Here is a 14,140-nt window from a genome sequence, read left to right as displayed (position 1 = left end):
CCTCCTCCTCCCTCCTCCTCCTCCTCCTCCTATCAATGTTATCATCAATCATCATCCTGAGTCAATCCATTGCAGGATGAAACCCTCTTCACAGAAGGTTAGTTAGAAGTGTGTGGGCGTATGATTAAACATTTTGAAAGGTAGCCATATGTTCGTGCACGTACTCTCCCTCTCAACCCCCTGCCATATTCCTAAATGATGTAATGTCAGCAGGAAACATTAGTCTTCTGTTGTCTGTTTTTTCCTAAGAATTATGAAGACATGACATTTTTTATTATGTCAGTCCCCCAGGTATTACGTTCTTGTTCTGATTTCATCGAAAAACATGGCATTGTGGATGGCATTTACCGCCTCTCCGGAGTCTCCTCCAACATCCAGCGTTTGCGGTGAGTGTAGACCATGGGAGGAACAATAGATAACATGTAAAAAGTAAGGCAAAGAATAATTAATAATGCAAATATCGGGGTTCCAAGTAACACCCCTAACGAAATAAGGCTCTGAAGCTTGAGTTTCCTCAAAGTTCCATTCTAATAGAGATGTCATATTGGTACGTCTGGGAAAACCCGAATCTGAAAGTTTCCAGGTTTTCCCCACCCAAGTGAAAATTCAAATCCCTGCCCAGCACCCACATGTGCACCCCATGGTCCAATCAGGCACCGTCCCAACTGGAGATGCCTCCCAGTCACACCACTCCAGGTGCAGGGCAAGATGTCCTTGACTCTCTGGGAAAAGAAAGTTATTTAGACTACATATCTCCGGAATACAGTGAGTTCTGGTTCCCCCCTTCGGCATGAAAGCTGGTTGGATAACTTTGGGCCAGTCATTCTCTCTCAACCCAAATCATCTCACAGGATTGTTGTTAATGGGGAAAATAGGAGGAGGAAGGAATAATAGGTATATCCGCCGCCTTGAGTTATTCATAAAACAATAATAAAGGCAGGATAACAAACCAAATAAATAAAAACTAGGAAAATCCTAATAGCATAGGCCATGAGCGTCAAACTCGATTTCATTCAGGGTTGTGTTTGACCTTGAGTGGGCGTGGCCAGGGTGGGCATGGCCAGCTCGACGTCACTCATATCGGGGGCGCCTGTGATTGCCCACGCATTCTCCCAGTGAAAACGGAACGCAGGATGGCTGCCTGCTTTGCTGGCAGAGGCACCATGGGCTGGTCCTTTGCTGTTTTTAGGGCGGCCCCGCGGGCCAGATCTAAGCACCTGGCGGGCCGGATTTGGCCCCCGGGCCGTGAGTTTGACACCCCTGGCACAGATGATAGTCCCACCTGCTTTGCATCCTTGAGCTGCCTGCTGTTGTCTTTCTACCAGACAAGTTTCTCCACTGGAGCCTTCACTGAACATGACAATGAACTCCTGTAATCTATCCTACCCCCTGATGAATTCTCTTTTGTCTCTGTCCCCAGGCATGAATTTGATAGCGAGCGGGTACCTGAACTCTCCAAAGATGTTTACTTGCAAGACATCCATTCGGTCAGCTCTCTCTGTAAGCTCTACTTCCGGGAATTACCAAACCCTCTGCTCACCTATCAGCTCTACAACAAATTTGCGGTAGGTTTAAAAAAAAAAAACCAAAACATTAGAGAAGATTCCCTTTCTTGCAACTCTCACCTCCAGTGTGCTGTACCTTAGCAGCTCACCTTCCTGTGCATCCAGTTGAGGGCAAGCTGCTTCCTCATTGCTTTGAGTTTCATGAGCCTTCTGTTGAGGGTTCAGTTGTGTGAAAATATGTCTTTTTAAAAAAACAGAGGAACATTTTGCATGTGCCTTTGAGTTTACTTACTCAGTTTAGACTTTAGAACATCTTATTTATTCTAATTGTTGATTTTCCTCTTTCTTTCTTTCTTTCTTTCTTTCTTTCTTTCTTTCTTTCTTTCTTCTTTCTTTCTTTCTTTCCTTCCTTCCTTCCTTCCTTCCTTCCTTCCTTCCTTCTCCTTCCTTCCCTCCCTCCCTCCCTCCTCCTTCCTTCTTTCTTTTTCTCTCTCTTTCTTTTTTCTTTCTTTTTTCTTTTTTCTTCCTGTCTTCTTTCTCCTCCTCCTCCTCCTCCTCCTCCTCCTCCTCCTCCTCCTCCTCCTCCCCCCTCCTCCTCCTCCTCCTCCTCCTTCCCCCCTCTCCTCGTTCCCATCCATCCATCCATCCATCCATCCATCCATCCATCCTATATTACTCTGAAAGAATTGGTAACAATAGAGACCTTTCTTAAAAACTACCCAAATGATAACAAGAAATGCAAGATGGGTCTTTGTGACATAATCTTGGTGCCACAAACTGAAAAGATACATTCCTTTCTCAATAAGGGAAGCCGGAACAAAGTGCAAATTAAATTGGTTAACAACACCTTAATATTAGGCCGCATTTAACGTTAATAAGAAGATTCCTCCCCCCTTCCACTACTCATGTGACTTTTATTACCTATCTTGCGGATCCTGTCATTTCTTCACACCTTCTAGTGACTCCTGGGTGCGCCTGCTGGAGATATACATGATGAAGGGAGCGTTGACACCACACACTCCACAGCCTTCTGAGCTGCACACCCTTTTCCTTGGTAGAACAGTGGAATTGGGGGGTTGTAGAACAAAGAGGAGGAGGAGGTGGGAAGGCAGGAGTACAGTTACATTGCCCTCCCACATAATAAGCAGCAATTTCTCCTGCTCTATTATTCTTTTGTGTTACCTGTTCTTTGTGTGGTGCTATTTTAAGCTGAGTTAACTCCCAACTGCCCTCCCCTTTTCCTCCCCCCCCCACCCCCCGGCATTCCTTTCCATTCTCTTTGAACTATTATTTGTTTTAGCTTGGTGGCATTTCTTATTCATAAGAGGCCATCTTGCAAAACCCAGAAGTTCAACTTTATTGCTCAAGGATAGACTTCGGACCTTCTCCTTCTCGTCATGTTTCAGAGCCCTTTTCTGAACTTCCACTTTTATTGAAACAAAGCCGTTATTCCCCTTCATGGCGCCATTAAACATAGCAGCTGGAAGTTACAGGCGGGAAGAACCTTAGTTAGGCTTTAGGGCAGTGTTTCTCAACCTTGGTGACTTGAAGTCCTGTGGACTTCAACTCCCAGAATCCCCCAGCCAGCTATGCTGGCTGGGGGATTCTGAGAGTTGAAATCCACAGGACTTCAAGTCACCAAGGTTGAGAAACACTGCTTTAGGGAAAAGTGAAGACTCTGTTGAGTTGGCCTCAATTCTTTGTGAGTCCATGGATGTGTCTATATTGATTTCTTTTTAACTGTAATTAGAGTTGGAAAAGTGTTGCCATTTTGTTCTTCTGGGTAGTGTTTGACTGCCCCATCCAGGTTTTAATCCTAGTAATTTTTGGTAGCCTCCTAGCCAACTTTGCTTAGCGTTGAGGGGGATCCACCATGGTTTGCTAACTACTGCCACCTACTGTTGACAATCAGGCTTTCATCCTATTGATGTCAACAGGACAAATAGTACAATACTGGTAGTCCTCAACATATGACCACAGTTGAGCCCAAAAATTTATGTTGCTAAGTGAGGTGTTTTTAAGTGAGTTTTGCCCCCATTTTGTGACTTTTCTTGCCACATTTTTAAGCAAATCACTGCAGTTGTTATATTAGCAACCTGGCTGTTAAGTGAAACTGAAAGCTGAAACTCAGGAAAAAAAACCTAGTTTGTTTAGTCTCGTGATAAAGGCGTTGGCCTAAGAACCAGGAGGCGGTGACTTCTAGTCCCACATTAGGTATGAGAGCTGGCAGGTTGACTTGGCTCAGTCACCAGGAGACACTGATGTTTAGTCCTGCCTTAGTCATGAAAGCTGGTTGGATGACCTTGGGCCAGGGCTGGGTTTCGACCGGTTCGCACCAGTCCCTGCGATCCGGTTGGTCGCCGAACCCGGAAGTAAGTAACTTCCGGGGACGGCAAAGCCCCCCCCCCCCACGCCCGCGCGCCCGCACACCCGCGCCCGCTCCTTACCCGTTTTTTTCAAATTTCGTGCTTTCCACGCATGCGCAGAACGCCTGCGCGATCCTCCAGGAGCAGCTGGAGCATCGCGCAGACGCTAGTACGCATGCGCGCGCCACGCGTGTGCACGCGCGCACTGCGTATGTGTGTGAGGACGCCACGTGCGTGCACGCACACACCGCGTGCGTGCGTGAGGACGCCGCCGGCCTCGTTCCAACCGATCCGGTTGGAACGGGGTGAGAAACCCACCCCTGCCTTGGGCCAATCACTAGCAATAGCAGTTAGCAGTTAGACTTATATACCGCTTCATAGGGCTTTCAGCCCTCTCTAAGCGGTTTACAGAGTCAGCATATTGCCCCCAACAACAATCCGGGTCCTAATTTTACCCACCTCGGAAGGATGGAAGGCTGAGTTAACCTTGAGTCGGTGAGATTTGAACCGCTGAACTGCAGATAACAGTCAGCTGAAATGGCCTGCAGTGCTTGCACTCTAACCACTGCGCCACCTCGGCTCTATCTCACTGGGATACAGTGAGTTCTAGCCCCCCTCCTTCAATTCTCTTTTTCTTTTTTCCCTCCCCTTCTTACAGGAGGCTGTCTCAGTTTCTGGCAGCGAAGAGCGCTTAGTGAGGGTACATGATGTGATCCAGCAATTGCCCCCACCGCACTACCGGTAGGTATTGTTGGGGACATGGATAAATGCACAGAGAACGGGGTGAAATGGTTCGGGGAGGTGTTGGATGGGGAGAAATCCACTGAAGGGGAAGAGGGCTCAGTGTGTTGAAACAGATTCTCCCTGTAGCAGCTTCTGCTCTATCCCAACAGGACTCTGGAATTCCTGCTACGGCATCTGGCACGCATGGCTATGCACAGTCAAAACACCAGCATGCACATCCGCAACTTAGCCATCGTTTGGGCACCCAACCTGCTGCGGTGAGACGCCCAGACCAATGGCCTTCCCCTGGCACTCCCTGTTCTGACCTAGGCTTCCCAAGATCATGAAGCAGACTCTTCGTCCTGATAAAACCTCTTTTATTTAGGTTAAAGGGAATTTCTCTCCAGCAAAGTCCCGGCCAACAGTCTTTCAAGAGATTTCACAACCACAGACCTTTATCAGGCTTGGAGAGTTGCCAGGCCGGTATCTTCCAAACACCATGCTGTAGCAGCCATTACTTGGCAAGAAGTCAGGAGCAGATCTTCACCCTAATGAATTGAACTAATTGTCTCCTGCAAACTCCACTCCCCTTTCGCTCCTCTTTATTCCCTATGGGAGGGGCCATTCACTGTCCACCTGTGCCTTTACTCCCTAGTCTGCCCTTGTTCCTTAGCTGTTCCCTTCTCTTGTCAGCTCTGTGCATGTGCACATTGGGAACAGGCTCCAAATGTTCTTCTGCTCCACTGATGTCCGACTCCGAAGGCAACTGATAACTGTCGGACGGCCCTGGCCCCATCTCTGCCTCCGACATAGAGCCCTCATCAGAGCCTTCCCCAGACTCCAGGACTGGCCCATGTTCCTCCCCAACCTCCTCACTGTCTGAGTCTGCCACCAGCTCCACTCCCTCTGCAACTCTGCCTTGCATCATCTCCACTGGCTTCTGCGCCGCTCTCCAAATAGTTTTGGAGTCACTGGCCATTCTTCCTTATGCTAACCCTTACCGTCAGTGCTAACACGGTAATGTGTAACTCGGCCTTTCTGCTGGAGAGATGAATGTCTTGAATGTCCCTTGGGTGTCCCTCTGCTTTGTTCCCACCATCTGGTGGTACCTTGAGCTGAAGGGATGGCGGAGGGCTTTGGTTCCCCCATTGCAATTTTGCCAGCCAGCCATTTTGGAAGAGACCTTTTAGCAGGTGTCAAAGGATTGTTTTGCAACTCTCTCCAGCATCCAGATGGTTGAAAATCAGCAGAGGGGTTTCCTGCCATTTTTAGAATGTGTTTGATTTATAATAAGCTTAGGGTGACTTAAAAAAAAAACCAGCATTCCCCCCCCCCAAAAAAAAACCCTTGAAAAATGTTTCAGAAAACCTTGGTTCCTCTGATTTTTATAATGTGATAATAGCCACATTATTATCATTTGCTGCTTTCCCTGTAACATCGATCACTCTCCCTGAAAGTTGTCTGTTTTAATGAATCTTGAAACGCTGCTCTGGCTTTTACTAGCATTTTATTTTCCCCATCTGCCTGTCTTATTCTGCCCCTACTGTTTTTTACCCATAATTTCCCTTCATCCTCATTTTCTCATAATCCCCCATGGTGTACTGCTCCGTCTGCGCACATGAAGTTATTCCGTCATGATGCTTTTTGGATATGGGCTGCCCCCAGGGGTGAAATCCAGCAGGTTCTGAGGTTCTGGAGAAGCAGTAGCAGAAATTTTGAATAGTTTGGAGAACCAGTAGTGGAAATTTTGAGTAGTTTGGAGAACCAGTAGCGGAAATTTTGAGTAGTTTGGAGAGCCGGCAAATGCCACCTCTGGTTGGCCCCAGAGTGGGGTGGGAATGAAGATTTTGCAGTATCTTTCCCTTGCCATGCCCACCCAGCCACAATATGCCCACCAAGCCACACCCATAGAACCGGTAGTAAAAAATGTTGAATTTCACCACTGGGCTGCCCTTCCCGCTGTCATGGGGCTACGTTGTGTCCCCATTATGGCAGAAACATGGCTTCCTGAGCCTTGGCTATCGTATTTTTCCTATCTGGGTCTTTCTGTTGTCGGATGGGGCTAATCATCCGTTCCCCTTTTAATGCCAGGTCGATGGCTCTGGAGTCCGTCGCCCAGTGTGGAGCCGATGCCTTTCAGGAAGTCCGAGTTCAGTCCCTTGTGGTCGAATTCCTCCTCACCAACGTTCAGGTTCTCTTCAGTGACACCTTCACCTCCATCGGCAAGGACAGCACAGGTACCTCAAGACATGGCGAATTCTTCCAAGGTTGCTCAGAGGTCTCATAGCAGCCCCATTGCGCAAAGGTGGACTTCCCTTCCCAGAGTTCCCCACTGCCAGCATGCTGCTCAGGGGATTCTGGGAGTTGAAGTCCACACATCTCAATATCGCTAAGGTGGAGAAACACTCTTCCGGAGCTTTACGAATGCCTTTCAAATGATCCTCCACTTAAACCTTTCAAACGACAATACTAAGGATGTTCTGGTTGCAATTCATGCAGCTTCTAAGCTGCAACATACGATTAAGCGAATGCATCTGGCCCGGTGTTGAGTCACGTGTTAGCAGGAGTGAAATTCAGCAGGTTCTAACCAGTTCTGGAGAACCGGTAGCGGATATTTTGAGTAGTTCGGAGAACCGGCAAATACCACCTCTGGCTGGCCCAGAGTGGGGAGGGAATGGGGATTTTGCAGTATCCTTTCCCTGCCACACCCGCCCCGCCCACCAAGCCACGCCCACAGAACCAATAGTAAAAAATAAATAAATTTCACCACTGTATGCTAGTTTTCATTCTCCTCTTAGGAAACAAGACAGGTTCTCTTTTAAATCAGGCAGATGCATACTCATTTCTGTGGGTTTCACTTTTCTGTTTTTAAACCCATGAAACTTTTAAGAAATACTTGGCAAATGATTCAATATTTTTTTTAAGGGAGAGGGGGTTATGTGTTAGTGACAGCATATGAATCAGCCAATTATTTCACAAGTGGTCTTTCCATCACCCCAATTAGCACTTTGACTTATATGCCGCTTCACAGTGCTTTACAACCCCCTTTAACCGGTTTACAGAGTCAGCCTCTTGCCCCCAACAATCTGGGTCCTCATTTGACCCTCCTCGGAAGGATGGAAGGCTGAGTCAACCTGGAGCCTGGTGAGATTCGAACTGCCAAATTGAAGGCAGCCAGCAGTCAGCAGAAGTAGCCTGCAGTACTGCACTCTATCCACTGCGCCACCATGGCTCAATTAAAACACGGTACAGGCAGTCCTCGACTTATGACCACAATTGAGCCCCAAATTTCTATAGCTAAGTGAGACCTTTGTTAAGTGAGCTGTTGTGCCCCATTTTACAACCTTTCTTGCCACAGTTGTTAAGGGAACCACTGCCGTTGATAAGTTGTTAAGTGAATCTGTCTCCCCCCATTGGCTTTACCTGTCAGGAGGTCGCAAAAGGGGATTACATGACCTTGGGACACAGCAACGGTCATAAGTATGAACCAGTTTGCCAAGCATCTGAATTTTAATCCTATGATCATGGGGATGCTACAAAGGTTGTAACGGTGAAAAATGGGCATAAGTCTCTTCAGTGTCATCGTAACGTGGAATTATTACGAGTCAAGGACTATCTGAGCCAAACTGCAGAGCTTGAGGAATCCCTGCCTCTGGAATAAAATCAATAAGCATCGTCTGATGTCTCTTTGGAGACTTCCTCCCAATCCTGATGGTGCATCATGATTTTTAACATCGTTATATTATCCCCTGTCTCCTCTAACAGGGCGGTGCTTCCTTTCTCGGCCCAAATCCCAGTTGGTCAGCTGCCCATCCACCCGCTTGTTATCTCTCGAAGAAGCACAAGCACGCACCCAGGCCCTCTGTAAGATCACCAAGCTGGAAGCCAGACGTGGATCTCCAGATCCACAGGATCAAGGGAAGCTCTCTGCTGTTTTGGGATCACCTAATACCAGGTAAGTGTGGTATGGCCCTTGTATGCCTTGTGGACTTCAACTCCCAGAATTCCTGAGGCAGCCATTTTTAATATGTAAGACTCGGGTTCTAAGGCAGAGGTGTGGAGCTATGTCCCCTGTATGACTTATGGACTTCAACTCCCATGCTGGCTCAGGAATTCTGGGAGTTGAAGTCCACAAGTCATACAGGGGCCATAGTTCCCCATAGAGAAGGTTTTAAAGATTAAAGTACAATTGAAACCAGAGATGCTTCTTTGGAGACTAATGAATAGGCGGTTAGAAAAATAAATGGAACTTTGTTCTTGTCCATGACAACTGCAGTGAGATTATTGTATCCTCCAAAGTGGGGAAGTTTGACCACAATAGAGGAATGGTTGGTGAAGATGATAGAGCTTGCAGAGATGGCTCAATGGATGTCTTTGTTTAGAGCAAGAACAATATCTACATTTATGGCTGACTGGAAACCCTTCATAGACTTTTTTGCATGAAGGGGGAAAATGCACTTATGATTTGTGGTTTTGAACTTTTGATGCTTAGAAAAAATATATGTAACAGAAAAAGTGAGTTAAGAATAAGAGATAATTTTATAATCAGAACTTACTGCATATTTGCTGTAAAGAAAACCAGAAGCCTTTTTCTAGTGTTATCTTTTCTTTCTTTTTCTTCCTTTCTTTTCCTCATGTCCTCATTAGTTTTTATTAGTTTTTAATGTAACTTGTAATAAAATTTATTACTAAAAAGTAGAAACCAGCTCCCAGGAACTAATTGCAGTTCATTGTTTATTAATATTTGCTGTTGAAAGATTATGGTGATTTAGGGACCCAATCCTCATGTTTTCATGAAAGACTATTATCGGATTGTTATATACAATGAATTTGTTGTATATAACAACAACAATTCACTTAGTGACTGTTTGAAGTTACTACAACACTGAAAAAAGCAATTTATGACCATTTTTCATGCTTAACGACCATTGCAGCATCCCCTTGATTACATCATCAAACTTCAGATGCTTGGCAAATGATTCATATTTATGATGGTGTTGTGCAGTATCCTGGGGTCATGTGATCCCCTTTGTTGACTTTCTAACGAACAAACTCAATGGGGAATTCATTTAACAACTATATTATTAATTTAACAGCTGCAGTGATTTGCTTAACTGTGTCAAGAAAGATTGTAAAATGGGGTAAAAATCCATTTCTCACTTAACAATGGAAATCTGGAGCTCAATTGTGTTTGTAAATCAAGGACTACCTGTACTTGCTGTGTGGGGGATCCCTCCCTTCCTCCCTCACCTAGAATCATAGGGAAAAATTTCAGCCCCTTCTGAGAATTAGACGTCAGTTGTCCGATTCGGAACAGGATCTGAGCTGCGTAGTTGTTGGTGCTGATTGCTCTAAGACACGGGTGTCAACCAGAGGTGGTATTCAGCCGGTTCTGACCAGTTCTGGCAAACTGGTAGTGGAAATTTTGAGTAGTTCAGAGAACCGGCAAATACCACCTGTGGCTGGCCCTGCCCCATCTATTTTCTGCCTCTCACAGCTGATCGGCTGGGTCTTCTTCTGTTGTCCTGCACAGGAAAACAGAGCTGGAAAGCAGGTTGGTGGGGTGGTGAGGGAATGGGGATTTTGCAATATCTTTCCCCTGCCACGCCCACCAAGCCATGCCACGCCCACACAACCAATAGTAAAAATTTTGAATCCCACCACTGGTGTCGACTCAAGGCCTGGGGGACGGATCTGGCCTGCGGTGTGCTTAGATCTGGCCCACAGGGCTGCCCTGGAAACAGCAAAGGACCGGCCTGCAGTGCCTCTGCCAGCGAAAAGTAAGCTCAGGAGGGTTGCCGGCAGCCCTCACGAGCCCTATTTCCGCTGGCAGAGGGTTGCAGGAGGCCGACGCAGCCGAAAACGGAGCTCGGAGCCCGTTTTCCCCGGCAGAGAGCTTGGGCCACCACTGGCGCCCCTGACACGTGATGTTGAGCTGGCCATGCCCACCCTGGCCATGCGCACTGCAGCCCCCTAAGGTCAAACACAACCCTGATGCGGCCCTCAATGAAATTGTATTTTACACCCCTGCTCCAAAATGACTTTGTAGGCAAAAGACAGAAAACAATGGGAAGCTGCGGAAAACATCTGGACCGAGTTGGAAGACGTTCTTTGCCATCGGCAAGGCCCCCGTCCCGTTCCGCAAAAAATCACATCGTTTGGGAGAGCTTTTTGGACTTGGAGAATCTTTACCAGGTAGGAAAACTACACACCGTTTATTTCATCACTCTTAACATCACAAGCACATACGTACTTCCAAGTTTCTCATAAGCTGGAGCAAATATGGGAATTTATGGTTTACTAAGTGTGGCTGGACTACGACTCTCAGCTTCCCTGTCAATAGCTATCGGTAAGGAATGCTGTGTGTTTTTTTTTTAAACCTATGGGTTTTACATGTCGTGTCAATTTGCTCATTGTGACAGAATTTTGATATGAGCAGAATGCGTTGGAACCAGATAAGGCAGTATATCCCGTTATCTTTTTCCGTATATTAAATGGGCAAAACTTGAGTTCCATAGATTCAAGGCCAAGGAGAGATTGCTAATGTGGGGCCTGTTTAAGAGGGCTGACGCTCAGGGGTGGCCTTCAAAAATTTCAGCAACGGGTTCTCTGCTCGGTTGCTGGGTGGGCGTGGCCATGGTGGGTGTGGCCTAGTCCGCCCCCTGCACCACACAGAGGGGAGGGGGCTGTTTTCGCCTTCCTTAGGCTCTGGAGGCTTTCTTTGAGCCTCCGGGAGGGCGAAAACTGCCTCACCTGGGCTCCAGAGGCCTTCCGGAGGCCTGTTTTTCCCCCTCCTCGAGGCTCCGCCTAGGCCCTGCATTTACCTCGCATCCAAAATGGGCTGCGTGGAGACTCCTGGGAGGTGTGTGGTGGGGTGGCAGCGGAGGGGTAGGGTGGGCAAGGCCAGCCAGGGGTGGGATTTGGAGGTTCTCCAAACCGGCTATAATGTTAGCTATGGGTTCTCCTGAACCTGGGCAAAGCCGTAGCAGTCCACCCCCTGATAACGCTCATCTGTTCCTTGCTCCTCTTTCTCTGCAGGGACCCGTGGTGAGACGGTCACCTTGAGATCCGCCAAAAGTGAAGAATCTCTAACCTCTCAGGCTAGTCTAACAGGTAATAATGGCCCCTCTGTCTGCTGAAACCCCCGTGATTTTGCTCCATCAGAATGGACTGCATGAACTGAAGGTGACCCTCCCAAAATATTTCTTCAAAGCGCTTTTTCCCCAAGTGTAGCAACTTCTAGACAAGCAGGACTTCGATTCCCACCATTTCATAGCCAGCAAGGTCATTGCTGACAGTTCCAGGAGTTGATGTCCAGCTAGCTGGAACTTGCCAAGGCTTTAGCACAACTGCAGCTTTTCTGAATCAGGAGCTGGTTTCACCCCTCAAGCAAATGTGACTATCGATCTGTAGGACATTTTCTTACTGCTCTCAATTACCTGGGTTTGGCATGAAAGCAGATGTGTAAAGAAGCGCCAGATGTTAGGAGCGTTTGGTCTGTTGAGTGTCCCAGAGGGACCTTCACCTGCTGTCCAAACCAGGGGCTGATCATCTTCTGATTTGATTGGCAGCTGCTCACCAGGTTTTGGCAAAGGCTTTTTCATCACATGTTACCTGATCATGTTAGACATTAACCTTAAGACCCTCTGAATGTGAAGGATGTTCTTCATTGAGTTATAACTCCTGCAATGGGAATGCAGATACTGCCATCTTTTACTGAAGCTCCTGTAGGATAGGATAGGATAATAGAGTAGAGTAGAGTAGGGTAGAAAATAGAAGAGAAGAGAAAATAGAATAGAATAGAATAGAGCTGGAAGGGACCTTGGAGGTCTTCTAGTCCAGCCCCCTGCTCAAGCAGGAGAACCTATACCATTTCAGATAAGTGAATGCATGCAGTTAGATGAGAATCTGCTAAGCATCGACTGCCTTCTACCAAAATCTGGGTCCATGCAAGCAACCTGTTCTTCAGAGACAGAACTATTCTTCTTCACAATGTTGACTCTTGGACATCTAGCCTGTTGAATAAACAGATTGGAGAGCTTTGATCCATGTCGTTTCTTTCTTTTTGGGGTCTCGGCCCTTAGGTCTCCCCAAGTTGCCTTCCCTGAGACGTCCACATTCCAGCAGTGATGCTTTCCCTACCCTCAAACAATGCCATTCGTGTTCTTCTCTGGGTTCTTCTGTGTCCGGCCATGGTGAAGGCTTGGCCACTGGGGCAGACGACGTGGCCTCCCGTCGGCGTTCCTCTTGGCTGGAAGGTGACTCGGAGCTGGACTCGGAGTTGGAATTAAGTCCTCCTGGACTTCGCGGGCTGGACTTTGATCCACTAACGTACCAGTGTAGCCCGCCTGTGCAGCAGCCCTCCCTCTCGGACGACTCCGGCTCAGCGAGTCCCGTTGCAGCGCTCTCCCCCTGTTCACATCCCAACGTCAGCCAAGATGCATCAGAAACGTTGTCTGTTTCCTTGCCCGACAAAGTGCTGGAAATGTTTGCTGGTGGGGAGTCCAGAGGGCTGAGCTCCCCTCCTCATATGATCTCCATGCTCCTGAGCACAGCAAGTGGACAACTCAGCAGCTCTTGTGAACGGGAAGTCCGTGGCAAGATTGCTCAAGCCCAAGATCGTTTGTCTCCACCCAGTAAGTACTTTTTGACGTCCTTCACTCTTATTACCGCCATTGCTATGCTTAACACACAGAGTGAGTAGAATAATAGCAACAGCATTTAGACTTATATACTGCTTCACAGTGCTTTACAGCCCTCTCCTAGCGGTGTACAGAGTCAGCCTATGGCCCCCAACAGTCTGGGTCCTCATTTTACCCACCTTGGAAGGATGGAAGGCTGAGTCAAGCTTGAGCTGCTCAGGATCAAGCTCCTGGCAGTGGGCACAGTTAGAAATAGCAGTAGCACTTAGACTTATATACCGCTTCCCAGTGCTTTATAACTCTCTCTAAGCAGTTTACAGAGTCAGCCTATCACCCCCAACAATCTGGGTCCTCATTTTACCCACCTCGGAAGGATGGAGGGCTGAGTCATCCTTGAGCTGGTCAGAATCAAACTCCTGGCAGTGGGCACAGTTAGAAATAGCAGTAGCACTTAGACTTATATACCGCTTCCTAGTGCTTTATAACTCTCTCTAAGCAGCTTACGGAGTCAGCGTATCACCCCCAACAATCTGGATCCTCATTTTACCCATCTCGGAAGGAGGGAAGGCTGAGTCAACCTTGAGCCTGGTGAGATTCAAACTGCCAAATTGCAGGCAGCCAGCAGGCAGCAGAAGTAGCCTGCAGTACTGCAGTCTAACCACTGTGCCACCGGGACTCCATAAAACATAACCTCTGCCTATAGGCAGACTTCAGTTCCCAAAAGTTCGTTTCCCGTCCCGATTTCCAGATGTCGTAAAATTTTCACTCAGCAAAAAAAATCTTTTGAAATGAACACACTACATCAGGGGTGTCAAACTCAATTTCAGGGTTGTGTTTGACCTGGGGGGGGCAGGGTGGATGTGGCCAGGGTGGGCGTGGCCAGCTCAACATCACTCATGTCGGG

General features: G+C 47.5%; 1 protein-coding gene across 1 annotated transcript in view; it reads left to right on the top strand.

Annotated features, from left to right (window-relative positions):
- ARHGAP33 (Rho GTPase activating protein 33) overlaps nt 1–14,140 on the top strand; it is a 44,453-nt gene that overhangs the window by 24,544 nt on the left and 5,769 nt on the right. Inside the window, exons 12-20 of the mRNA XM_087728259.1 lie at nt 284–386; nt 1,421–1,565; nt 4,530–4,612; nt 4,765–4,872; nt 6,686–6,831; nt 8,360–8,549; nt 10,644–10,789; nt 11,633–11,707; nt 12,679–13,230. Coding sequence (XP_087584385.1) covers nt 284–386; nt 1,421–1,565; nt 4,530–4,612; nt 4,765–4,872; nt 6,686–6,831; nt 8,360–8,549; nt 10,644–10,789; nt 11,633–11,707; nt 12,679–13,230 — 1,548 coding nt within the window. The remainder of the gene's footprint in view (nt 1–283; nt 387–1,420; nt 1,566–4,529; nt 4,613–4,764; nt 4,873–6,685; nt 6,832–8,359; nt 8,550–10,643; nt 10,790–11,632; nt 11,708–12,678; nt 13,231–14,140) is intronic.

The sequence above is a fragment of the Thamnophis sirtalis genome, unplaced genomic scaffold (genome assembly GCF_051295495.1).
Source record: "Thamnophis sirtalis isolate CommonGarterSnake01/CBP01778 unplaced genomic scaffold, rThaSir2_p1.2 scaffold_13, whole genome shotgun sequence".
In the NCBI taxonomy this organism is placed as follows: domain Eukaryota; kingdom Metazoa; phylum Chordata; class Lepidosauria; order Squamata; family Natricidae; genus Thamnophis; species Thamnophis sirtalis.
Note: the sequence above shows the minus strand (reverse complement) of the source record. Positions and strands in the feature narration are given on the sequence as shown.